At 43.5% G+C, this 25309-nt stretch overlaps 1 protein-coding gene across 4 annotated transcripts in view; it reads right to left on the bottom strand.

Annotated features, from left to right (window-relative positions):
* Positions 1-25309, bottom strand: part of HOMER2 (homer scaffold protein 2) — a 115545-nt gene that overhangs the window by 77599 nt on the left and 12637 nt on the right. The window contains exons 1-2 of one of the 4 annotated variants that reach the window (XM_044981122.1): positions 21453-21493; positions 19828-19941 (exon numbers count right to left, since the gene is read on the bottom strand). The exons of 2 other annotated variants lie outside the window; for them this stretch is intronic. In XM_044981122.1, coding sequence (XP_044837057.1) covers positions 19828-19835 — 8 coding nt within the window. In that variant the 5' untranslated portion in view covers positions 19836-19941; positions 21453-21493. Of the gene's footprint in view, positions 1-10493; positions 10533-19827; positions 19942-21452; positions 21494-25309 lie in introns of those variants that run through there. One more of the 4 variants, XM_044981121.1, reaches the window with a different exon arrangement.

The following is a 25309-nucleotide window of genomic DNA, read 5'->3' as shown; positions in this document are numbered from 1 at the left end:
GCTCTGCTGCAAAACGTCTGTTAGTCTATAAGGTGCCACAGGATTCTTTGATGTACCCCAAGTGTCTTCCAGTAGCACTTGCTGGTGTGTACAAAATCACACCCTATAGCTCCAATCTGCAAGCCTCATTACTACCATTTCTTCCTTTTGTTGTTCTCCTAATAAGATTTAGAAGGATTCATGTTTACTTTTAAGTATTTTACACAGCCATTAAATGTTACTGTGAAAACTATCATAGAAAGTGTAAGGCTATAACTAATGCCCTCCTCACTCCCCATTCTTATGTAGAAGGATGTTTATGAAAAAATCAAGCCTCCTTTCCTATTCTGCAGCAGTACGTGGCAGGAAGAGAGGGAAGGTAAGTTCAATCAGATTTACTTTTGGGGAGAAATTTGAAGTTCATGCTAATGAAAGTGAGACTCACTGTGGACTGATTAGCTCAGCAGATAGGTATAGTATATTACAGCTCTTCACAGCTAGGTCACCAGCTTAAGTCAGTTCCTGGTCAGCTATAAAGGAAAGATATTGCGATCCAATAATGGTCTGATGGCCTATGTCAGGGTGGGCGAATTACAGCCCACGGGCCACATCTGGCCCACCAGCTGTTTTAATCCAGCCCTTGAGCTCCCACTGGGGAGTGGGGTCTGGGGCTTGCCCTGCTCCGGTGCTCCAGCCGAGCTCCCCTCTGGCTCCTATGCATAGGGGCAGGCAGGGGGCTCTGCTCCGCACGCTGCCCCCACACCAAGCACCACCCCCACAGCTCCCACTGGACGGAAACTGTGGCCTATGGGAGCTGCAGGGGTGGTGCCTGCAGACATAGCAGTGCGCAGCAGAGCCACCTGGCTGTACCTCTGCATAGGAGACGGAAGGGGGACATGCCGCTGCTTCCAACCCCATACCCCAGCCCCAGCCTTGATCCCCCCTCACCCTACAAACTCCTCAGTCCCAGCCCGGAGCACCATCCTATACCCCAACCCCCACAAGCCTGGACCCCCAGCCAGAGCCCTCAATCCCCCCTGCACCCACTCCACCTGCCCTAGCCCAGAGCCCCCTTCCACACACTGAACTCATTTCTGGCCCCACCCTGGAGTCCGCACCCCCAGCTAGAGCCCTCACCCCCTCCTGCACCCCAACACGAATTTCGTGAGCATTTACGGCCATTCAAACAATTTCTATACCCAGATGTGGCCCTCAGGCCAAAAGGTTTGCTCACCCCTGGCCTATGTGAAATTAACTTGTGTCCTCAATGCAGTGGCTAGTGGACAGGTGTCCATAACTCACAGCCCCACAAAATTCCCCACAATCATTAGGAAAAGCTTATTGGCTGCCTCAGCCAAGAGGGCAAGGATAGACTGGGCACATGAAGAATAACTACCTTTTCCCTCTAAGAAGTGGTCTTCCGTCTGGGGATAAGTATATTTGCAGATAGAATGAGGAATCTTGGACCACCCATACAGCATACGTTCTGTGGAGTTTGGGGGGTGGGGTGTTAGTTCTGTCAAATCACCTCCATTCACAAGCACCACATTCACTACAGAATCATTGTGTGTGTGTGTGTGTGTGTGTGTGTGTGTGTGTGTGTGTGTGTCCTTCCTCTAAGAAAATTAACGATGTATTAATTTAGCAATGTCATCGACTGCTATTGATCTTTTTAACGGTCACATCTTTAGGGACCACTATCCCAGAAAATTAGTGTAGGAAGAAAATATTTGTGCAAGATAAATCTTTTTCCAATTTTTGCAATCTGTGCTATATCTACAGAGAAAGTGAAAACAACAGAGATAAAGTACATCTTGACACAGCCGCTTTCTTATTCAAAAAGAATGTCGCTTTGTTTAGAGATTGATGAGCAAGGAAAAGTTTCCTGGTAAACATGTCATGTGTGTTTATTCCTTCCTCACTGAAGCTTCTGCGGTGTATTTTAAAGCAATATAGCAAGGAATATTTTTGAACATTGGACTTCACATTTTTTCACAGTACGCAAATAAACAGCACCTGTTGTTCAAAGAATATATTTTAGATGTTATTGGTAACTGTCACTAAAGCTAAAAAATAATTAGTTAACGTATGTGATACACAAATCCTTTAATTCAGAAATCTGCATGGCTAAGACCATGATTATAGGTTATATGGGTTCTAAAGTGATTTCCTAATTTCTTTTCTCGCTCTCTTTTTTTTTTTTTTTTTTTGGGGGGCATTCTGATAGCAACCAAAGGCCTGAATCAGGTACGGGACCCTATTATGCAAGGCTCTATACAAACACACAACTACACCATTTCTGCATCATCCCCGCCATACAACACCTTCCCTATCCAGTTCAGATGTCTGTATATAAGAAACTGCTGTCATTTGAAACTCAGATAATATATCAGAACTCCTGGTTAGCACCTTGCAAAATCAAAATTTAGCTGAAAAACCTTTTGTAGTACTTGGTCTAAATTTCAGAACACTTGCCCACTAGTCAAAGTACAAATTTATTATGAAGTATATAGATACAGGCATGGTAAATTCTTACACAAGTAATACCAACCTCGGCGTTCATTTCTTCACTCCGAAATACAATGATAAAACCTTGACTACCAGTTCTGGGACAAGATTTGCTGTGTCTGGCCCAGTCCTGCAAATTGTTGCTTGCAGTCAGAATGCTGCATGCATATGGAACCCACTGAAATCAGTAGGGCAGCACATGGCTGCAGTAATCCACCCATGCGTAACAAGCTCCAGGATTGAAGCTACAAGTATTAATTTACCAAGCTGTTAACACAGAACCATATGCAACCATGGTTAGCAGGACTTGTAGGGTTGATTGTCTCAATTCATGCGCTTGCCTTCTAGCAAAGGCTGTTGATCTGCTAAAGCAGTGTTCCTCAAACTGGGGTCGCCGCTTGTGTAGGGGAAGCCCTTGGCGGGCCAGACCTGCCCCATCCGCAAGTCTGGCCGATCGCGGCTCCCACTGGCCATGGTTCACCACTGCAGGACACTGCTGGAAGCGGCAACCAGTAAGTCCCTCGGGCCGCGACACTTCCAGCAGCTCCCATTGGCTTGGAACAGCAAACCAGTGGGAGCCTACCAGTGGGAGCCGCGATAGGCCAGACCTGCGGACAGGGCAGGTAAACAAACTGGGCCGGCCTGCCAGGGGCTTTCCCTACACAAGCAGCGACCCCAGTTTGAGAAACACTGTGCTAAAGTGATTCAGGAAAATGCCAGACTCCACCAACATGAAATCACCATTAAGGCACCAAATCTGACCCTGATGCTGGTCACCACTCCCCTCAATTTAAAAACTGCAGCAATTTATGTAATTTTTTTTTTAGAGAACAACAACATTTTTGTTGTTAATTATTAAAATCCTAGAAATGCAGTGTTCTGACCTCAGTGACTAGCTCTTATCTATGTTTGAACAGTGCCCAGCACGAGGCCCCATGCCCAATTCCTTGTCAACATATCCACCTTTATAATAATGAAGAGGTCAGCAAATAACAAACCTTTTGGCCAAATCATCCGTAAGTGTCTCTCTCCCTCTTTAAAATAATTGTTTGTGTTGTTTTTGTGAAAAATATGAATAGTCCAACCATATATTGCATAAAGCTCTGTTATCCAGCTCTGCACACTGACTGCCTTGCATGCCTGTTCAGCTGGTGAACAGCTGTTAAACAAAAGCCTCTAGTTTCTGTCCCAGGCTTCCTTGGCACTGTGGGCTCATGAAGAGCTAAGTGGTACAGCAGGTTCTATATCTTTGGCTACTTAAAACACCTTATATCAAACACTAAGTTGGACAAATATCCACACACGATATATTTTCATGACTCATTCGTACATATTTCACTCAGGCATGAGTGAGTGAGTGTGTACACAGATGCATGTTCTCATACTCACACACCCTCTGTTACCAGTAATAAGTTTTTTTAAAGATCAAAGCACTGACCCTAATACAGAGAAGAGGAGAGGACGACTACAACTCTTTATAATAAAAAAAACAAACACATGGCATTCTGCACACAGGCTGAAGTTTATCTAAAACTTTAATCATTGTTCAAAAGAACATTGAACATTTTTCAATCTTTGACTACAGTTAAGAAATGGTGCAAGCCTTTTCACTGGTTCTTATCGTACAGTGAAGAAATGAAGAAAGTCTTTTACCTCTGGAAACCTGGGTTGAAGGGCCCAGCTCTAAACTTACTGAAATCATTAGTGAAACTGCTACTTGCTTTCTAAGACAGCAAGATCAACCTATGCTGGGGTCGGCAACCTCTGGCACACGGCTTGCCAGGGTAAGCACCCTGGCAGGCCGGGCCAGTTTGTTTACCAGCTGCGTCAGCAGGTTCGGCGGACCGCGGCTCCCACTGGCCGTGGTTCGCCAACCCAGGCCAATGGCTTCCCGCTGCCCCCATTGGCCTGGGACGGCGAACCACGGCCAGTGGGAGCCGCAGTCTGCCAAACATGCCGAGGCAGCAGGTAAACAAACTGGCCCAGCCCATCAGGGTGCTTACCCTGGCGAGCCACATACCAGAGGTTGCTGACCCCTGACCTATGCCATAGGTCATGAATTAATTAGGTTTAATGGTCTCATCCTACTCCTCATGGATATTATGAATGCAACACACAATATGGTACCACAACTATCTGTTTACTGATAAAGATTAGAAAAGCAGGAAGTGTGTCAGGTCAGTATGGAGATATATTGGAAGGGATATGTGGGAAAACCTATGGCTGCTCCCTCCTGAAGTTCATAAATCCACAACAGAGCTCTTCACTGGAGAACAACAAAAGGGGTAGGAGTAGGGTTGCCAACCCTCCAGGACTGGCCGCGAGTATCCAGGAATTAAAGATTATTCTTTAATGAAAGATTATGTCACGTGATGAAATCTCCAGGAAGACATCCAACCGAAATTGGCAACCCTAGGTAGTAAAAGGAAGTGTGTCTTCCTTAACTTGATTATCTGACAGATTTGGGAGACTTGTTTTTTAAAAAATATCTGACATCACACCTTGAAGAGATTCAGCTGTCCAATGTCTAAACTGAATTGCATTTTAAACATATGTAATATTTTGAATTAAACATGAAAAAGCTCACTAGAATTAAGTGTAGGATTTTTTTTGAAGTCCCATAATGCAAAATGCAGCAGCAGAATGACAAACTTTTGAAAGCTATACACTTCACACCAGGAACAACAGCACACAAGCATTATGAAAGTAAACAGCTTGTTCCCAGCCCCAAACTGGCGCACACTAATTAAGTCAGCTCAGTCAGATTCCATCAGACTCTTCACACAAGTTACACAGTCTGCTGCCGGGATGTTTAACAATCAAAAGTGAAATGCACGTTTAAACCTGTGAGTAAGATTGCAAAATATTCTATGGCACAGAAGAAGAAGAACAGTCAAGGACATAGGATGGGTGGGACAAACGTGAAACACACCTTTAATATCATTTCAAAGCACTTAAATGTTGGTAATATCTCCATTGCACATGTGAGAAAAAAAAAAGACACAAATTGATGAAATTACCTGCTATGGGGAACACAGAGAATCAATGGCAAAGCTGGAAATACAACTCAGGTCTTCCAATTCCTTGGTAACACTTATAAGATTACAGGCCAGTTTTTAAACAAATGTTTCCCTAAACCAGGAAAATGTTTGTCTGTGTTAATTTAACACAGGCTAAAGCACCATTAGAATGTTCCCCACCCAAACAACTAAAAATCTTGACAAATAAGACTTTACTAATCAGCAGCTCTATTGATTGCTTTGAATAAACCATGCTGGAGTAAAGAAACTGATGAGGCAGAGGGGACGCGAGGGAGGTGAGTGGTTTACCTATGACTGGGCCAGGACACTAACATTTTTAAACAATCTCTTTTTCTTTGCTTCAAGTTTTCTTGTCAGGCTGCAGCTGCCTCCAGTGCTTCTCCACCAGGCTCTTCCCCTGGCCCAATTAAATTCTATTTGGCCTGGAAACTCAACCAATCTTCCATTTGAGTTTTATATAACAAAAAAGCCTAGCCCAGGAGGAGAGAGACTCAATCCTGAGCAAAGCAGGAGAGGAAGGAAAAAGAAAACTTAAGCAGAGGGAATGGGGAGTAGAAAGGAGGAAGGATGTAACGAACTCGGGAGGGGAATGGGAAGGGTCTGTGTCACAACCACCTAGGGAGAGAATGAAAAAAATGGGGCCTATTTTTAGCCTCAAGTTTTGTCTCCACAAACAAATACAAGCTCAATATTGAAAGTGCATTTTATAGCACACGGGCATTCAAGTAGATGATCTGTGAATGCAAACAGGTTCTTAGACATTTATGTGCTATAAAGTGTACCCATAATGGCACATCTGCACAATTGGTGCAAAATTGGAGGGCTTTTTTTCTGAAAAAAAAAAAAATCAAGGCCACAAGCAGAGAGGGAACACAATACACAGAAAAGGGGAATTAGGGGGGGAAACCTACTTTTTCATTATTTTAATTAAAGATTATTTGAAAGTCCCTATTTGTGACTTTTTCAGCTGCTGAAATTCAAGTGCATCTCCTGCATTGATCTATATCAGAGGTGGGCAAACTACGGCCCTTGGACCACATCCGGCCTGCGGGACCGTCCTTCCCGGCCCCTGAGCTCCCAGCCAGGGAGGCTAGCGACCCCCCCATCTCTCCCTCCTTCCCCCACCCCCGCAGAGCTACGCTGCTGCTTGGGCAGCGCTTTGGGCAGCGGAGCTGCGTGCTCTTGCGGAGCAGAGCAGCAGCGTGTCTGGCTCTGGCCGGCACAGCAGCCAGACATGCTGCTCTGCATACTCTGCTCGGTGTGGTAAGTGGGCTGGGGGACTACAGGGGGCAGTCAGGGGGCAGGGAGCAGAGGGTGGTTGAATGGGGTGGAGGTTCAGGGGGGCGGTCAGGAGATGGGGAATGGGGGGGGTTGAATAGGTGTGGGGTCCCAGGGGGCCTGTCAGGGGGTGGGGGTGTGGAGGGGGTCGGGGCAGTCAGGAGACTGAGAGCAGGGGGGTTGGATGGGGGTGGGGTGCCAGGGGGCGGTAAGGGGCGGGGGCGAGGAGGGAGAGATGGGAAGGGACAGTTAGGGGACAAGGAGCAGGTGGGTTGGATGGGTGGGGGATTCTGAGGGGGGGCAGTCAGAGGGCAAGAAGTGGGAAGGGGCAGATGAGGGCAGGGGACAGGCTGTTTGGGGAGAGACAGCCTTCCTTACCCAGCACCCCATCCAGTTTTGCAACCCCAGTGTGGCCCTTGGGCCAAAAAGTTTGCCCACCCCGATCTATATGCTTATTAATGATGGCAAAGAGGTTATCTACTTGAAAAGAAGTTCTGAACACAGTAATAGTGTTCATTAACTGCAGGGTCATATGACTGGTTCAAATAACCACAATCCAGAATTCTTTAGAATCCATTTTATAATACTATAATTGCTATTAACTAGCATGCTGAAGATATTAAACCCATGCAAAAACACACATTTACACAGCTCCATTTTTTTTTATTATCAGACAGTATTATTGTAACAGAGGGAGGAAAATTAGCATAGGAGCTCCATGCATGCATAGGAGCTGTAATAGCTCCAGCCGATACTGAGGTAGAGGCAAGAAATAATATAGAAAGAGAAAAGCCAGATGAGCTAAAGAGGAATGTACTGTTAAAGCAAGACATGGTAATTAAATGCATTTTGAGTTAGCAGCTGATTATTTTTTTTAAATCAGCAAGCACAGTTCTTCAGGATAAAAATCATCAGAGGGTGAAAATCATTGCAACATCTGATTTCACTGCATAGTGATTTCCTGCTTCAAACACATAGCTAAATGCAAACATCTTAATTCATATACTGGCTTCTTCACACTTAGCCTAGCAGGCTCTCTCTAACACAATTATTACTTTTTCAAGATGCTCTATGAATAGATTGTATAAGAAATTACATATATGAGTAAGAGGAGCTGAGCTGAATGGAAACTAAAGAAATCCTCTACAAGTATGATTCCCTGTAATAAAAAATAAGTACTGTCTGTGAGCAAAAAATGGTAAAATATTTTTATTACTTGGTGAACAAGCCTGTGGAACTGTTGTGTGTATTTTTGAGAATTCTTACAGACACAATATGTTTATAACCTTGAGAAAACAAATTACTGCTTTAAAAGCTCTAAAATCTGGTTCACTGGTACAGATCTGTGAAATCTTCACAAAGCCTTCCATTGACATGGGCGACAAACTCAAATGCCAGACAGCTGAGGAAGAAGGGATTAGGCTTTACGGTTGTCTTCCCTCTTTGTTAGCGCACATACAGAGTCCTCTACCCAGATTGTCATATATGGCAACTGAGGTCCTGTTAACACATAGGGGACTCCAAGGAGCATCTGCAATTCCATGGTAGGTGGGCAATCATGTTCATGCCTATTAGATGTGCTCACTCCTAAGAGAGTACAATCTCATTTGTGGCACTCTGATGTTTAAGGTTTCTATTGTCTGTTTCTATTGTCACATTTCACTGCAGTGTATTTTGTTTGTTAATTAGAAGTATAAAATCTTGACCTGATATGGCAAGAAAGTAAAAAGGAAGGAACCTAGCTTTTAATTGTAATTGATGCTGTGATGCTAAGACAACCCTAGCTAAACAGAATCCAGACAGCACCCTCTTTGCTACATTCCACAACTCTTTGGCTCAGCAGGCTGATTGCATGCACTAAATAAAAGCCATGATCTGTCAGGATTACTAATTTGTGGGATGAGGATAAATTATTTCCAATTCATGAACTCTCCACCTCGCAGGCTGCTCTGTAATGCTCTAGGTCTGGTTCTCTGCTGCAGCCAAGATCCATTCAGGACAGCAGAGGAGGGTTCGCAAGGGAGTCAGTTATAATTGCCTGAATCTCTGTCTGACTCAAGCAGACGATACCAGCTTCATGCCATTTGGGAATTGCACTATGCCAGGGAAATTCTCAGTTGAAAGACATCCAAATTCCAACTCTTTATATTGTTGGAGCAGCCCAAAGAAACCAGAACCGGGGAGAAAGTCTGGGCCTATGCTTCAGCATCGCAATAAACCTCACTTAACAAGTGAATAACAAGTAATTCCCCTTGGTAATATCCTCCCCAAACAAAACAAAAACAAAAAAAACCAGACAAATAGTAAATCACAAATCTATGAACTAGCTTCCTAGGTTCCCTAAACATAGCTCACTCACATCTCCTAAGGCAGTGGTCCCCAATGTGGTGCCCGCGGCGCCCGCCGGGGCATCTATCTGCGCCCGCATACTGGCCAACAGACAAGCATCTGCCAAAATGCCGCCGAGAAGCAGCGTCACCAAGAGGCATCACCGCCGAAATGCCGCTGATTTTCGGCAGCATTTCAGCGGCGACTCCTCTTGATGACGCTGCTTCTCGGCGGCATTTTGGCGGCAACGCCTCTTGACGTTGCTGTTTCTCGGCGGAATTTCGGCAGATGCTTGTCCGCCAGCCATGGTCCTCGGTGGCTCATCGCCCAGGGCCCACCAGACGAAAAAGGTTGGGGACCACTGTCCTAAGGTATAGGTACGACACATGTCCAAACAGGGTAACCAAGTCCATACACATTTTTAGGTGCTTATCCCTCATGGAATCTTTAGGATGCAGGCACAGATACAGGGGCTGAACAGCCGGAGACACACATCTAAAATCTCTGACAGCACTTGCCATTTCATCTCTGCTAAGGAGACCAGTAGAAGTTCAAAGTCCTTCCAGGGCCTTGCCATGGTTGTTAACTATGGTGGAAGTGCTGAGGTAGATAAGGTGCCAGTGACTGCCAGTATTCTTACTACAATGTTGTGTAGACCAGCTCAGTGCAAATTCAGACAATTTAAATACCTAGACCAGTGATGAGCTGCCAAAATATTAACAACAGGTTCCCTCCTCCTCACCTCATGAGGGGGTCGTGCCCTCCCCCGGGGGGGGGTGTCATGCCCCATCCAACCCCCCATGTTCCTTGACACCCCCCGGGACCCCTGACCCATCCCCCCCTTCCCTGTCCCCTGACTGCCCCTTGCCGCCCCATCCAACCCCTCCTCTCATCCTTGATGGCCCCCCAGGACTCCTGCCCCATCCAACCACCCCTTCTCTCTGTCCCTGACTGCCCCCACCACCTCATCCAACCCCTGCTCCTTCCTGACTGGCCCCCGGGACCCTTGCCCCCATTCAATCTCCCTGTTCCCTGCCCTCTGACCGCCCTGACCCCTACCACTCCCCCACCACCCACCGAACACCTCCTCCCTGCCCCCTTACCACTCCACGGGGCCCAACTCCCCGGGCCGGGCCGGCGCCATGGGGCCCGACTCCCCAGGCCGGGCCGGCGTCGTTTGGCCAGCACCAGGACTGGTGCCGCGGGTCCCGAGCTGGGCCAGGTTGGAGCCGCTCGGCCAGGACCAGCCTGAGCCGGGGGTGCTTGGCCAGGACCGGGCAGGAGCGCTCGGCTGGGGCCAGGGGGAGCCACTCAGGTGGAACCGGACTGGGCCACGTGCGCCTCCCCCCCACGGCTTACCTGCCTGCTCCTTGTTTCAGGCTTCCCGCGAACATTTGATTCGTGGGAAGCAGGGGAGGGGGAGGAGAAGGAGGGCGGAGCGTTCAGGGGAGAGGGGGAGGTGAGCTGGGGCTGGGGGCCGGGTGGACAGCTGCTCGAGCCTTTGTTAAATTTAAAAGCTTTTAAGAACCGGTTGTCCTGGAACAACCGGTTCTAAAAAGGCTTCTAAATTTAACAACCGGTTCCTGCAAACCGGTGCAAACCGGCTGGAGCTCACCACTGACCTAGACCCTTATCTGCACACTCACCATTACTACTACTGGTGGAGCTGAACAAGTGTTAGCAATGGTAGGAAACTTTTAAACAAAAAGGCTAGTATAGGCACAGCATACTATGCCTTGCCATCATTAAACACCAGGAATGTCCTTCTGGAGGCTTGCTGAGCCAATGGGATGAATGCTCAGTGCTAGGCAGGGAATGTTTGCAGGTTGTATGTACTGTTTGGTGTTTATTAAAAGGCCAAACAAAACCAAATTAAAGTTCAGAACAGAACCCCAAAATATTACTAACATTTATGAAGTCTGAAAAATTAATATGGAGGTGGGGGCATTAGAGAGGACAAATCCACTGATATTCCCCAAAGCAACGTGTTGACATTTGGAATTGTTTAGTTCCTTTGCATATTAAAAGTTAAAACATTAGATGATGTCATCTTTGTATAAGTGAATCTGAAAACTTGACGCTAATCAGTAAAACAATCAAAGTACTGCTATTGCAAAATAGCACAATCAAAGGCTCAACGATTTCAAATGTCATAAAACTAAACAGAGCCTTGAACAAAGATGTACTTTGGTGCATTAACCCATGCATGTGATTATTGATATACCTTTTCATATACTATTCAAATATTCTCTCTCAAGGCTTGCCTTCCACTTACATTTTAAAATATGACTAAATATCTCAACCAGCTCACAGTTTAAAGAACAAGCTGTATACCTCTTTTTGAATTACTGCCTAAAGCGCCAAATAAGGAATTCCATCAATCATAATTTAAAAGGCCATTATGTGGAATTCCTCTCTTTCGTGGTCCTGATGAGCAAACCGATGGTCAGAATGGATTTTTAGTGCACATAACGACCACTGAAAGCAGAACCAGGTTAGTTATGGTTCAGTCATGTGTAAATAGGGCTGCAACTAGCAGGATTCTTCTAGCACACCTTAACTAGAGGACAAAAATTCCTGAAAATAATGTACACAAAACCATACCAAAGGGGGAGGGGAGAGTAAAGCCCTGGGTATACTACGCATACAGCCATGCTTCTGTAGCCAACTCTCGGCACTCGCCAGACCTGGTTACAAAATGCCTGGTTATGTCCACAAAACAGCTTTTTTTTCCTCCCACACACTATTCCTGTGTCAAACCTATTTGTGCATCTGCATCTACCATGCTGCCAAACTGCACTTGCATCAGTGCTTTCTAGGAAAATCTGGGCAGCAATCCCCAAGTGCCTCAGCAGGTGAAAATGGGTGCCTCAGAGACAGAGACCAGCGGAACCAACAGTACATGAGGCAACATACTCTGGGGTGGTTTACCGCATGGAGAGCTGGGAGAAAGGAGAACCAGCCATAGACACAGTTAGGAGTTCCCATCCCTACAGTAAAATAGAGTAACTTACAACATTTCACTCTATTTACAGAAGATGGGTCTTTTTTTTCCCCCATTACATATTAAAAAAATATAACTTGAAACTTCGAGCTGCTAGACATTAGCTTATGCAAAGATGACCAACTTAAAAAATGTAAGACCATCTGGTACCATCAGATCTGCACTGCAGATTTCTGAAATGCAGATTTATTTATGAGTATAAAGGACTGGTAACAGCATTTGCACATAACTGTGGGTCCTCTGGCATTCTCCTGACCTCCAGAAAGGATGGGTTGTCAGATCTGCAAGATTTCCATGCCTATGCTGGTAGAGTCCCACTGTGACTTGACAGAAAAGTAGTGGAACAAAAGACATTCATTTGTATTATACAGACTAATGGAGTTAGGTGTATCGTGGAGAAAACTGAGAGCACAAGTTACAGTATTATTAGAAATCCATATTATCCATCAGAAATAAACTTGTGATTTTGAGTGCCCAACTTAGGCACCAAAAGGGTATGTCTACACTGTAGCTGGGAGGTGTGATTCCTGCATGGACAGACGCTTACTAGCTTACTCGAGCTAGTGCACTAAAAATAGCAACGTAGATATTATGGCACAAGCAGCTGCTTGGGCCTGCGTGAATCTGTCCAACCCACGGAATCACACCACTCAGCTACAGCGTAGACTTACCCAAAGGGACCTGACTTTCAGCAGTTTCTGAAAATCAGACTACTCTAAGGTGTCAAGTTGAGCAACAATATCACTAGTTGTTTTTCTTAAACCTTAGCCCTAGTTCTTCACAGTTAAATATGCTTCAAAAAATAGTTCAGCATGTACTAAAGATCAGTGTACTTCAAGTAAGAACAATAAGGGATCTATTCAGTGTTTAAAACCCAGACAAGGCACCTTGAAGGACTAAAACAAGCTTATATATAATCCTAGATAAATGATGCTACTGACGATGTGTTTCCAACTTGTAGATTTTCAGATTTGATTCATGCATGTAACAGGGAAGAATCTATTATTAAATGCTATTGTTCTACAGAGCACAGAGACCTGCTGATATTTCTTGGCTGTGAACTTTAAGTTGAAAACAAAGTTAGGATTTGTTTTATAAAATAGAAATGCATTAGTACAAATGAAATGCTGACACTTACCAATATTTAATATTTCGTCAAGTCCTTTTACATATATTCAGATTTTTTTTTCTTCGGGCTAGGGTGAAGGACATAGCTGTAGGAATTTTCTCCATTTCATTTACATATTGATTATAATAAGGACAGACAGATAGGCCAATGAAAACGTATACTATCAGCAACCAGCATTACTAGGACTTTGAATATTGTCACTTATAGACTGATAAACAGACTACACAGACTAATTGTCTTTTAGTGTGTTTGGACAGATGGCAAATTTTGCAGCCATATGGTAATTATTTCCATTCTGTTGAAAGTATATTAACACCTAAAAATGTTTAAAATGAGATGATCTAAAATAATTTTTCCATGAAACCCAGAATAAATGAAAAACTAAAGAGCTAAGATGAGCAAACCTTAAGCACACTAGAAATGAGTGTTTTCCCCCAGTTTAGTGTAGACTCCATGGCCTTAGGGCAACAAACTGTTATTGATCCAACTGGCTTTGTACACTGGGTCCTCAGCTGGAGTACAACAGTGGTGGTGCAGCCAGAGGACAATGCTGTCTCATTTTCACCACAGATGCCTTGCCTTTGATTTAGCTGCCATATTTACTACATGGTATTTATGCTGTAATGAAGTCTGCACATTTATTTTCTCTCCCTGAGAATTCTTTCTAATCCTTCTCCGATCCTGAACTGGATTTCAAACTCAACCAAATTATTTCAGTCCTGTTTCTATTTTTAAAAGCGCTAAGGGCCAAATCTTCAGCATTGATGTGCTGCTTCAACAGGGCAAAGGTAATGGAAAGCTGGCTTGTACAGCCAGCTGGAAATTCCTCTTGCATTGGGGTCTCCACTTCATCTGCCCCTGCCACCTCCAGCCAGGGGTGAAAAGTAACTGAAAGGACTTACCGGTACACCCGAGTCCTGAGCAGGGGCATGGCCTCAACCAGAAGAGGCGAGGCCTTTCAAGATTTAAAGTAAATCACCCCATTGCTACCAGCTGCAGAGGCAGCTGGGAGTCCTGGGGCTCAGGGGCGAATTAAAGGGCCCGGGGCTCCGGCCGCTGCAGAGCTCCAGGTCCTTTAAATCACCGCCAGAGCCCTGCCGCCACTACCCTGGGGCAGTGGCGGCAGGGCTCTGGTGGTGATTTAAGGGTCCCAGGACTCCGGCTGCTGCAGGGAGCCCCAGGCCCTTTAAAAGTGCCACTTGAGCTCCGGCAGCAGGGCTCTGGCAATGCTTTAAAGGGCCCGGGGCTCCCTGCGGCGGCTGGAGCCCCAGGCCCCTTAAATCACCACCGGAGCCCTGCCGCCACTGCCCCAGGGTAGTGGCTGCAGGGCTCTGGCGGTGATTTAAAGGGCCCGGGGCTCCCCGCAGTGGCCCTTTAAATCACCGCTGGAGAAGCGGTCCAGTCCGGCACAGTGTACCGGCTCTTGCTAGTACGCCGGACCATACCGTACCGGCTTACTTTCACTTCTGCCTCCAGCACAAAAGCCGAGCCAGAGGGTATGAGACTCTGTTCTAGCAACCCATGGCCAGTGAAACAGCCTCTAGTTGGGTGTTACTGCAGCATAAACTAAATCAGCCACTCAGTGGAATCAAGTTGGCACCTGATGCCTTCAGGTTCAGGGGGCCAGAAGGGTGGCAAAAAGCAACCTATGCCTGCCTCTCTTCAAGTGCTGCTCTGGCACACCTCCGGATCTGTACACAGGCGAACTGATAAGCCACAGAACTACTTCAGCATTAAGAGTTTTTCTTATCATATTACCAAAAGCAAAGTGTTCCTGGATAATACATCAGAGTGATATTCATTCCAAAGGAGATGGCCTGCATAAGACCTTATCTATTATGATTTTATTGCGGGGCTTATATAGTGCATAGGTCATTTTACATGCCTCGTACACTGGGATGAATTTAACCCCTAAACACAAGAGAGAGCTAAACAAACCGGGCCTGATTCTCCTCTCGCATCAGCTTTCCACAGCTGTATCTCAGTTCATTACAGTTACTTCTTATTTACACCAGTGTACATGGAGGCAGAGTCAAGTCTACAAATTCTTAACAGGGCTTGTTTTATGCTAAAATAGTATTGTATAACATGACTTTACAAGAGAATTTCCATGTAACATTTCAGAACAAACTTTTGCTTGCTTCATTCTCCTGAAACATTTGGAAATTCCATAAGTCCTGTGTAACAACAATTATTTGTTTGGAAAGTGCCGAGCATATACAAGAGTCATTGCTACTTAATCAACATGTGGCAGCAGATGTTTTTCTTTGTCAGGAGAGGCAAAGTTTATGCACCATTTCCCCCTATCTTCCGTGAGTAAATTCTATTGAACTACGAGCTAAAGTCTGTACTCATCATAGTCACTATAATCTAAAATTAGTGCCTAGTGTTAGAATGCAATTACACAGTTACTGAGGATGAAGCACCAATTGGTGAGAAATTCTTATTGTGCTTTTGCAAGTTCACACTTTGGCACCACAACACTTAAGAATTAAAGGAAGACAAGAAACATGGAAATGAATGGTCCTGTGCATTCAGACTTTTAGTTCTCTACTATTACAAACCATTACCGCCTTTTAGGTGGAATGCATTACTCTTGAAAGGTGTCAAGCGACAGACTCAATGGCCTCTCCCCCTCCCTGGATACATACAACATAGGCAGTAGCAGTGCCGGTTTCCCCACACCACCTTAATGATGTGCCTCAATCCTGTCCTTGAGAGACAAGCTGCCTCTACAAATATGACAGTTGTCAGTCTCTGTAGCCCATTCAGTCTGTGGCTTCTCTGCTGGAATTGCTAACAAAATGGCAGTTGTGATGTGGACACATCCATTAGGAAATTAACTAAGTCTTCATAATCACATTCTGTGCACACCACTGAAAAACTGACAGATGGTGGCAGTTATCAGTCATTACTAATCTGGGCCACATTTAAACCAGACCACCAAGGACCGAGAAACTCCATATCCCATCAACAATTCTCGGAGCTATCCGGGCACTAGCCTACCATAAATGTGTTAATTTATTTGCAATGGTCACTAGTAACACTTTAGGGGGCTACAGAGATTTTTTTTTTAAATGAAATGAAATAAGACTAAATATTTTTAAAACCTTCTCCTCGTAGCTCTCCTCTCTCAAGCTGCCCACTCTCCAAATCAGCAGGGATTTTGTGTCTATTTGTGGATCACCATCCCAGTGGCCTCAACTTTCCTTCATGTTGACAATACTGCAGATAACACTGAGCACCAAGTTCAGATTTCAGTTATACCAGCATCTATCAAGAATATATTCCAGTTAAATCAATGGAATTATGCGGTCATAACATTTGTGTAAAGTGAGAGGAGAATCAGGCCCCTGATGTTATTAGCAAAATGATCACATGCACAGCCTGTCACTTTGCTAATTTTGTAGTTAATATCTGGGTTTACTATCAATACTACGGGATGGCACTGGCAATGATCTAAATACCACTGGTATTAGATAGATAGGTTTTCAGTTATTTGGGCAAAAGACACAGCTTCCTTTGTGTTCTGTATAGCACAAAGCATATTGCCTGTATTTAACAACAGCATGAAAAATCTTTGTAATACAAATTTCTGCTATTAAAAATCCAGGCAGTCGTCCTCCTCCTCTGCTTTTCTGAGAACTGATCAATCATAACAACTGTCCTGAGCCCTCTTCTTCTTAGAACTGGCAATAAAAACACATTTTTTTTGCAATGTTTAATAGCCGTCATCTCTTCACATTCCCCAGGTTATTTCAGATACCATTGAATGGCATCTGAAAAAGGTTTTTGTAGATAATCACCACCAAAAAAGATAGGTGAGAGAAAAGTATGAGCTGTTTAATGAACAGAAAGAGAGATTTTATTCCTATGCCATACCTGCAACATTTTGATTCGCATTTTAAAATGTAGGGTTTTATTAAAAAGAACCCTGTCCAATAAAATAATGTCTTTGCAGAAATGTCTCAGGTGAAGCAGACACAGCCCAATGTTATCCCAACCCAGCTCATAACATAAGTCTTGGTTAAGCAAGTAAGAACTGCCCATAATATACATTGTCTCTAAACAAATACATTTAAAATGATGTGATTATGTACAGTAACATTTTTATCATATCTTTGTCAATTTCAAAATCAATCACCACCATCTGGTCTTTCTTCTAATAAGTGATAAGACTTAAGAAATTACTAGAAGTCAAGTTAAGAACACGGGGCTCACAAACAGCGAAACAACCCAGCATGGTTGACACTCACATATTGAGTTTCCATGGCAATTCAAATAGTATAAAAAAATAAAAGTAAAATATATGCTGAATTTATGACCTTAAGTAGACTTTTTTGGGAGAGTTTCAATACAGAATACTGTACTTGCAACCTAAAAAGTACAGATTAAATCTTTTTAAAACCATACTATCCTTCTCCATTAACGTTGTATTATTTCTTTTGATTTCAACATATAAAACATAAGAACTCCTGCCCCAGGCTCTCAGCGCTCTTGATAAATAATTTAAAATAGTCCAAGAGAGATAAGAACAGCAGAAGCAAAACAACCCCTTTCTCTGGACCAAAGAATCAAGCCCACACTTGTCCAACAGAAGATTTGAGTCTAAGTAAGTCCCAAAACTGTGTACTCAACTGACCAAAGGTGAGCATATGGCCTCAGAGGGGACCGATATAAAGTTTGCTACATTTTCTGGCTGTTTTCCTTCACCTACCAAATTCCAAACAGGTTCTCATCCACACTCCAGTTGCTTTCAGACACAAGCTCTGGGTTGCATGACGCAGAAAGTCACACCTAGTGTCATTAGCATATCGAAAATACCTCAATCCACACCTCCTCACTAACCCTCCCAATGGTCCACAGACACACTGAAGAGAAGGGGTGATAAGTTGGAATCTTGTGGGGGAGAACACTTAGGAGAGGTAAAGCAATTACCCCAAACTACCCTCTAGGATTTCTCTGCTAGAATAATAATAAAAGCACGGCAAGGCAGCCCTGCAGAAAGAGTCAAGTTGGAATAGGAAATCTTTTTAACACTTTGGACCCTGCTATACTAGTCTGTTTGCATCAGGAATGTCTTTGGGATCATTGTGTCTAGAACTTCACATGTATGAAACCGTATTTTAGACCAGGGGTCGGCAACCTTTTATAAGTGGTGTGCCGAGTCTTCATTTATTCACTCTAATTTAAGGTTTCGCTTGCCAGTAATACATTTTAACATTTTTTAGAAGGTCTCTTTCTATAAGTCTATAATTTATAACTAAACTATTGTTGTATGTAAAGTAAATAAAGGTCTTAAAATGTTTAAGAAGCTTCATTTAAATTTAAATTAAAATGCAGAGCCCCCCGGACGGTGGCCAGGACCCAGGCAGTGTGAGTGCCACTGAAAATCAGCTCGGCACGCGTGCCATAGGTTGCCCACCCCTGTTTTAGACCATCTGGTATACGAATTAATGGAGCCTATTCATTCATGACATCAAAAAACAACAGGCAACGCTTTTTAAGTAGAGATTTATCAATCCATCTTAAATTATTTGTATTAGTTATGTGTCTATTTTGCTTTGCTGACAAATAATTTAGAGGTCATGAAATAGAGCATCTTGACCTCTTTCCGTTACAGTCCTGTGTCACACACTGTCATTTATGCTGTGTTAATAGATATTTGAAAATGTGTTGCTAAGCGCTGCAATGTAACATTTACAATTCACAAGAGAAGTCTTTTATGGGTTACACAGAGTTTCTGTACTTCCTTCAGACAGAAAGATTTCAATTAAAATTTCAGGTGAAGGAGGTCTGGCGGGGAATGCAAAATGAACAAGACATTTTATTTCAGCTTCTTACTCTGGTACCCTAATATGAAGTTTAAAATATAAACTATTCCTCCAAAATAATTTGAAATTTTCTTCTCTAAGCCATGGAGAAAGGTTCCAAGATGTGATAAATCTAAAATACAGTCATGCAAGCTTACTGCATTAAGAGGGAAAAACTCATAACAGGTCCGCTCAGCAGAGGAAAGCAGCCAGTAGTAGCCATGATGGCATGGAAGAGGAGCTGCCAGACCTCAAGAGGTTTACTTACAACAATCGTTATGTAAGAAGTTAAAATACCCTGGTTCTGAACTAGTGAATGTTAAGAGCTCTTCTGATAGCACAATAGAAAGCTAGATAGTTTCCAGAAGAGGTTTGGGATGGCTGAGCACTGTATCAGACATCTGGAGAGCCATGAGCTGCTGTCTGATCAAGATCTTAATTCAGCATTTGAAAGCCGATATGTTATCTTTCCTACTGAATCAGTCTGAGGATCCTAGGAGTAGCTGCTCAGGTCTAACTTGGGGTTGGGGAATCTCCAAGGATCCAACATGAAGATATTTGTGTAGAAATGCCTCAGGCAGCATTCAAGGAGAATCCAGAGTATCCTGTCTATGAACCCAAGAGTGCACATGGGGATTTTAGGCTTAAACTTGGCTAAGCCCTGAGCTACTGATTCACCAGTAAGACACCCATCCTTCGAGCTTTTCAAAAAGATACAGCATGGAACTGCAGAACATTCACACATACCCAGACATTGCCCCAGGAACCTCGAGGACAGGAGAAAGTGGAACAGGCACAAGGAACCATGAAGAAACTTGGATTCCAAGGGGCAGAATCTTTCCCTGATCAGTCAACGTCTGTCTATGAAGGGCAAAGAATGGTTTTTGAAACTGAAGTAGTTGCAACATTTTTTTCTTTTGAAAGACTTTCCCAAACAAGGGCTCAATTCCTGAAGACTCAAGGAGCACCAAATCAGATCCTACTTCATTTTTATTTTGCTTATTTTTATATGAAGCTGGGACACAGGTTCAAGTTCAGATCTGACTTTCCCTGAATTTGGGGTGTGTCACATTCAATTTGGGGTCAAGCCCATTCTGTTTTTGGCTTGAAAGGGACAGTATCTACTTTTAGCACTTGTTAATATAGTCTGTTTGGAAATTTTTAGAAAATCCCTTTAAGTACATTTTCTAAAGGTTTTTCAGTTCCCTCACTGATGTTTACAAGGGTGTTTTCAATAAAGGAATAACTAACTCCCATGATGGGCTACACATGAGAAACAATGAATATGACAAGACCTATCAAATGCATGAAGTAAAGAAACTGGAAAAAATACAGAAAAATATTTTTCTGCTAACTTCTTTCAAGTCAAGTCACCTTAGGTGTGGCTTATAACTATGGATGGTACTAAATTTGGGACTAATATGAGTTTTATGTTGGCAGTGTCACTTTAACTGCAATAATCAACACTCATTGCTGGTGATTAAAGTGAAGCTTATCAGAGGGTACTAAACCTCCAGCTATGTAACAGCATAGAGTGCACTCATTTGATTAGGTGCTGTGTATGTCTTAATCAATTAAATCCCTTTGGTCCTTTCATTTACGGACAATAGAATTCCAATGGGTGAAGGAAGTGAAGGAATCATTACTACAAATACTGAATTCATAAAAGGCCCCCAGAAACACATTTTACATAGACCTACATCTTTCCCAAAGTGACCACTGGGATCACATCCCTCCCACCCCTAAAACATACTAGGTGATACCTTGCCTGTTCTGTAGCACCTCAGTGGACAAGTGAGAAATGTCTCAGCTTTCTTCTCGCCAGTGATTTGCCCTTAATGGAGTTGTGTAATTTTTAAATAAACTGCTAGGAGTTGTGGCACACTGCCCTACACCTCTCCTGGAAGGGCAGGCCACCAGTGGGGAGAGGTAAAGTGGATAAGATAGGGCTAGTGAGGAAGCAGAAAGGTCGAATGCTGAAAGCCCTCTGAAGCAGGGGCCATCCTAGTACTATTTCCTGTACACTGCAGCCCTTGTCCCTGACTGGGATCTTCAGATGTTCCTGTAGATTGCCACGGACTCGCAGGGGCGAAAGAAAATGCAGGCCTGTTATTTACCAGGCTGCACGTGGCAACAGACTATATTGGTAAGGGATGCAAGGAGAGTGTGGGTCACGATGCAAACTGCAGACACACACACACACACTAAACTTAATCAATTTAAAAGTTTTATTGGGGATAATTACAAGGGGTAAGGGAGCAGTGTATGATTAGCTAATAGAGTTAATGAAACTTAAAACACACAATGACTAAAATATCTACTAACAATATTTATAAACAAAGATGCAGCATTTAGTAATAACTGATACTTACAAATACAAACCAATGCATAACGACCGGCAAACGTAGAAGCTCTGTTTGAAACACGTGAGCTGAGAGAGAGGCTTCGAGGTGATCAGGCTCGGTTACAGGTATACACAGGATACACGGGTATACACAGGATTCGTTTTTCTTTCTCCTCTCCCTGCCTGCACATGGCAGGCAGGCCATAAAGTACCCACTATGACATCATAGAAGTGTCATAGGGGACGGGGCCCAAAACCTGTTTGTGTTTGTTTCTGATTGGCACAAGCGAAGTTAACACCATGTAGGGGAGCAGGTGCCTTAAAGTCTGGCTTCGCCCCCAAAAGGTGAGGAAATGCATATTGGTTTAGAATGCGTTCAACACTGAATGACAAAAGAAGAGGCCAGGGCAATATTGGTATGGGCAAGTTTTTCAGGATGCAGACAGGAACTCATCTCAACAGTTCCCACAACTGAAATTGTGTGTGTGACGTTGCACCCCATAATGCTTTATAGAAATATGCTTATGAATGTAAATATGACATAATTGAAATATGTTTTATGCTAGATATGCCATGTAACATATCTTTGCAAAGGTTATGTTCTACTGAATATATTCATCCTATTCATATGCATGGATCATTTTTACATCTGAAGTTATGAGTGTTGGCTCTATGCTTGTATTTAAAGTGTTTACTGTAGAAAGCACGTAAGGCAGATTTGCTCAACAGTGTGAGGGGGTTATTCAAGTAATTGGGAGTACTTGGCCAACAACAGACCTTGACAGACGCCAATCCACATCTGAGTTTTCCTGGGAACTTTCGGGCTAACATGTGGGCAATGGCTCAGCCTGTAGAGAACTGAGTCATGCATGGACATGTGACTTGCCCATGTGACTCAAAATCTTCATCTTTTAGTGGTGATTCTACATGGGGGGGAGAGGAGTTTCCACCCACAAGAGAGAGACCCCTCCATTTGGTCTTCAGCTGGCTCAAGAGATAGCCTCTCCACCCCCAAAGGATGCCTGAAAGAAACTGGAACAATGGACAGTAACTACAGGGGTGTGAATGACTGCTGGACCCAGACTAGAAGGAGGCTAATCTGTCAAAGAAGCTTATTGGAACATCTCTGAGGGTGAGATTTACCTGCATTCAGTTTCCTACTGTTTTAGGCCTAGACTTGCATGTTTTATTTTATTTTGCTTGGTAATTTACTTTGTTCTGTCTATTATTTGTAACCACTTAAATTCTACTTTTTATATTTAACAAAATCACTTTTTACTTATTAATTAACCCAGAGCAAGTATTAATTCCTGGGGGAGCAAACAGCTGTGCATATCTATCAGTGTTATAAAGGGCGAACAATTTATGAGTTTATCCTGTATAAGCTTTATACAGAGTAAAATGGATTTATTTAGGGTTTGGACCCCATTGGGAGCTAGGTATCTGAGTCCTAGAGACAGGAGCACTTTTTAAGCTGTTTTCAGTTAAGCCTGCAGCTTTTGGGGGACATGGTTCAGACCTGGATCTGTGTTTGTAGCAGGCAAGCGTGTCTGGCTCAAACAAGGCAAGGTACTGAACTTGTAAACTGCCAAGGAAAACGGGCTCAGAGGCAGACCCAGCACATCAGTTGGCAGTCCCAAAGGGGTATCTGTGACCTACCCCGTCACAATATGTAACATCATGCAGGATTTCTCCCCCATTTTCAGTTTCATAACTTAAAAATAATTCTGCGGTTCTTAATGAAGCAAAACTCCCACTGGCTTCACTAAGAGTTTTGCTCAGTTAAAGGCTGAAGAATCTCGGTCAAAATATTTTTTCTCCTTTTTCAAATGCTGATATAGATCTTTTGCAAAATCACAAAACAGGACACACACTCCTAGGTTAATGACTAGAGAGAGATCTTTAGCTATGTGTAACACATTCCTAGTGAGAGGCAGAACTACATATATCTGTATAAGAAAAAGAGAGCGGGACTAGGTAATGGAAATAACAAGCTGTTCAAGTTGTGTGTGTGTGTGTGGTTAGATTATAGTGTAACTTCCCAAAAGCAAAGATTCAATTTCATGGAACTTTAGTGAAATTGAACAAGAGCGTGTGGATTCTCCTTTGTTGGAAGAATACTTTTTCATAGAAAAAGGCTTAATACACTGACTATTCCCCACTATTACCACACTTCCCGTCCTTTCTCTGAAAATAAATCAATCAATAATAAGCATAGAAAACAAAAATACTCTCTACCTCCAAATAATAAACCTAGTGGTTTCCTTTTATTTAGACTACATGCTAGTTCTAAAGCATATAGCATTGAAAAAAGTATATTGCTCCACATGAGGCCATTTGATTCCACTTGCAGCTATACCGCTGTTTCACCACATTGCTCAAACAAGTATTTGTCCAATTAAAAAAAAGAAAAAGCAAATCTTAATCAGGGACATAACATTCCAATAGTCCACATCCAGGAATTCAGAACAAGACTAGGGATGGCCTATGAAAATATGTTGTACAAGACTGCTGTATATTTTCTAACCCGTTCCAAAAAGGCCTTTGCTGCCTGAATTACTAAAAAAGAGCCTGGTCTTGTCAGAATAGGTTGCAGAACCACAGTTACTATTGTTTGTCCTTTGTATTACAGCAACACCTAGCAGCCCGAGTCAGGAATCAGGGTCCCCTTGTGCTAGGTCACGTGCGTACATGAAAGCTGGGATTTTCCAGTGAGTTAGGCACTCAACTCTCAGTGAATTTCAAGGGGGATTGAGCCCTGTTGTACTAATTTGCATGGCATAAATGGACCCAAAGAGTCAAAGGTGTTAACATAACCCAGACACTGTCCAATGTTAAACAGTGTTAAACCTAGTTTGGAATACAGAGATCTCAGCTTGCCTAGGACCATAGCAAACACACCACTAAATATCCTTTCAACCTTTTATTAAAGATACAGAGAAGAAAGAAAAAGCAGTTAAAGTCTTTGAAATGTAAGATCCCATTTCCAGGAAGACAAAACAAAACATACAAAAGGGGAAAGAAAAGAACAGCTAAGATAGAAAATGCAATTTCTGTCTCTGCTGTTGACTCATTTGCAATCTCACAGCTGGAAAAACACAGGCACAGCACACGGTCTTATCAGCCACTCAGAGACCTGACAAACTCTGTACCTGCATCGTGCTGTTTAGGGCATTGCTTTTAGCTGCCACTGTCTGGTCACAGGTTTACAACAGTGTTGCAAAATATATAGTCTTTGACAGCTAAGCCAGACTCTTATCAGACAGAAGGAAAAAGGAGAGGGACTGGAAAGAGAAGAAATAAGGTGAGGAAGGAAAAGAACACATCGGGGGAGGGCGGAGAGCAAAGTCTCACATCCCAAGTGATGCTCAGGATTCAGCCAGAGCCGGTAAAGGTGGCAGCAGCATCTGGGTCCCTCTCTCTGCTCAGGACATCTCAGGATTAAGATGAAGAAGGTCGGGGGTCCCAAGAGACGGTGGGGGTGGCAGGAGCATTACCACTTTTAAAATGCAAAAATTGCATGCACCCCCCACACACACACAAGGACAGCCCATCGCAACCCCAACCACAAAGCAACTCCGCCACTCCCCCCCTTGAACAGCCACTTATAGTATCTAGAGAGATAACACATATAGACAAGATTGATAACATTGCACGTCTCCTCACTCTCGGGTGATTCAAACCCTCTCTCTCTCTCACACACACACGCGCGCACGCTTAGTGCGCTTGCATGTTAGTGGGCAGACGGCTGCTGTATTTCCAACTGTTTAGATCTGTTATCACAAACTGTGGAAGTGGGAACACTGCAGCATCTTTAGCCGGACACGGAAACTTTTAACATTAGATATCCTAGTGTATTGTGGTGATAATGCAAATCATTAGACT

Source organism: Mauremys mutica, chromosome 11, assembly GCF_020497125.1.
Source record: "Mauremys mutica isolate MM-2020 ecotype Southern chromosome 11, ASM2049712v1, whole genome shotgun sequence".
Classification (NCBI taxonomy): domain Eukaryota; kingdom Metazoa; phylum Chordata; order Testudines; family Geoemydidae; genus Mauremys; species Mauremys mutica.
Note: the sequence above shows the minus strand (reverse complement) of the source record. Positions and strands in the feature narration are given on the sequence as shown.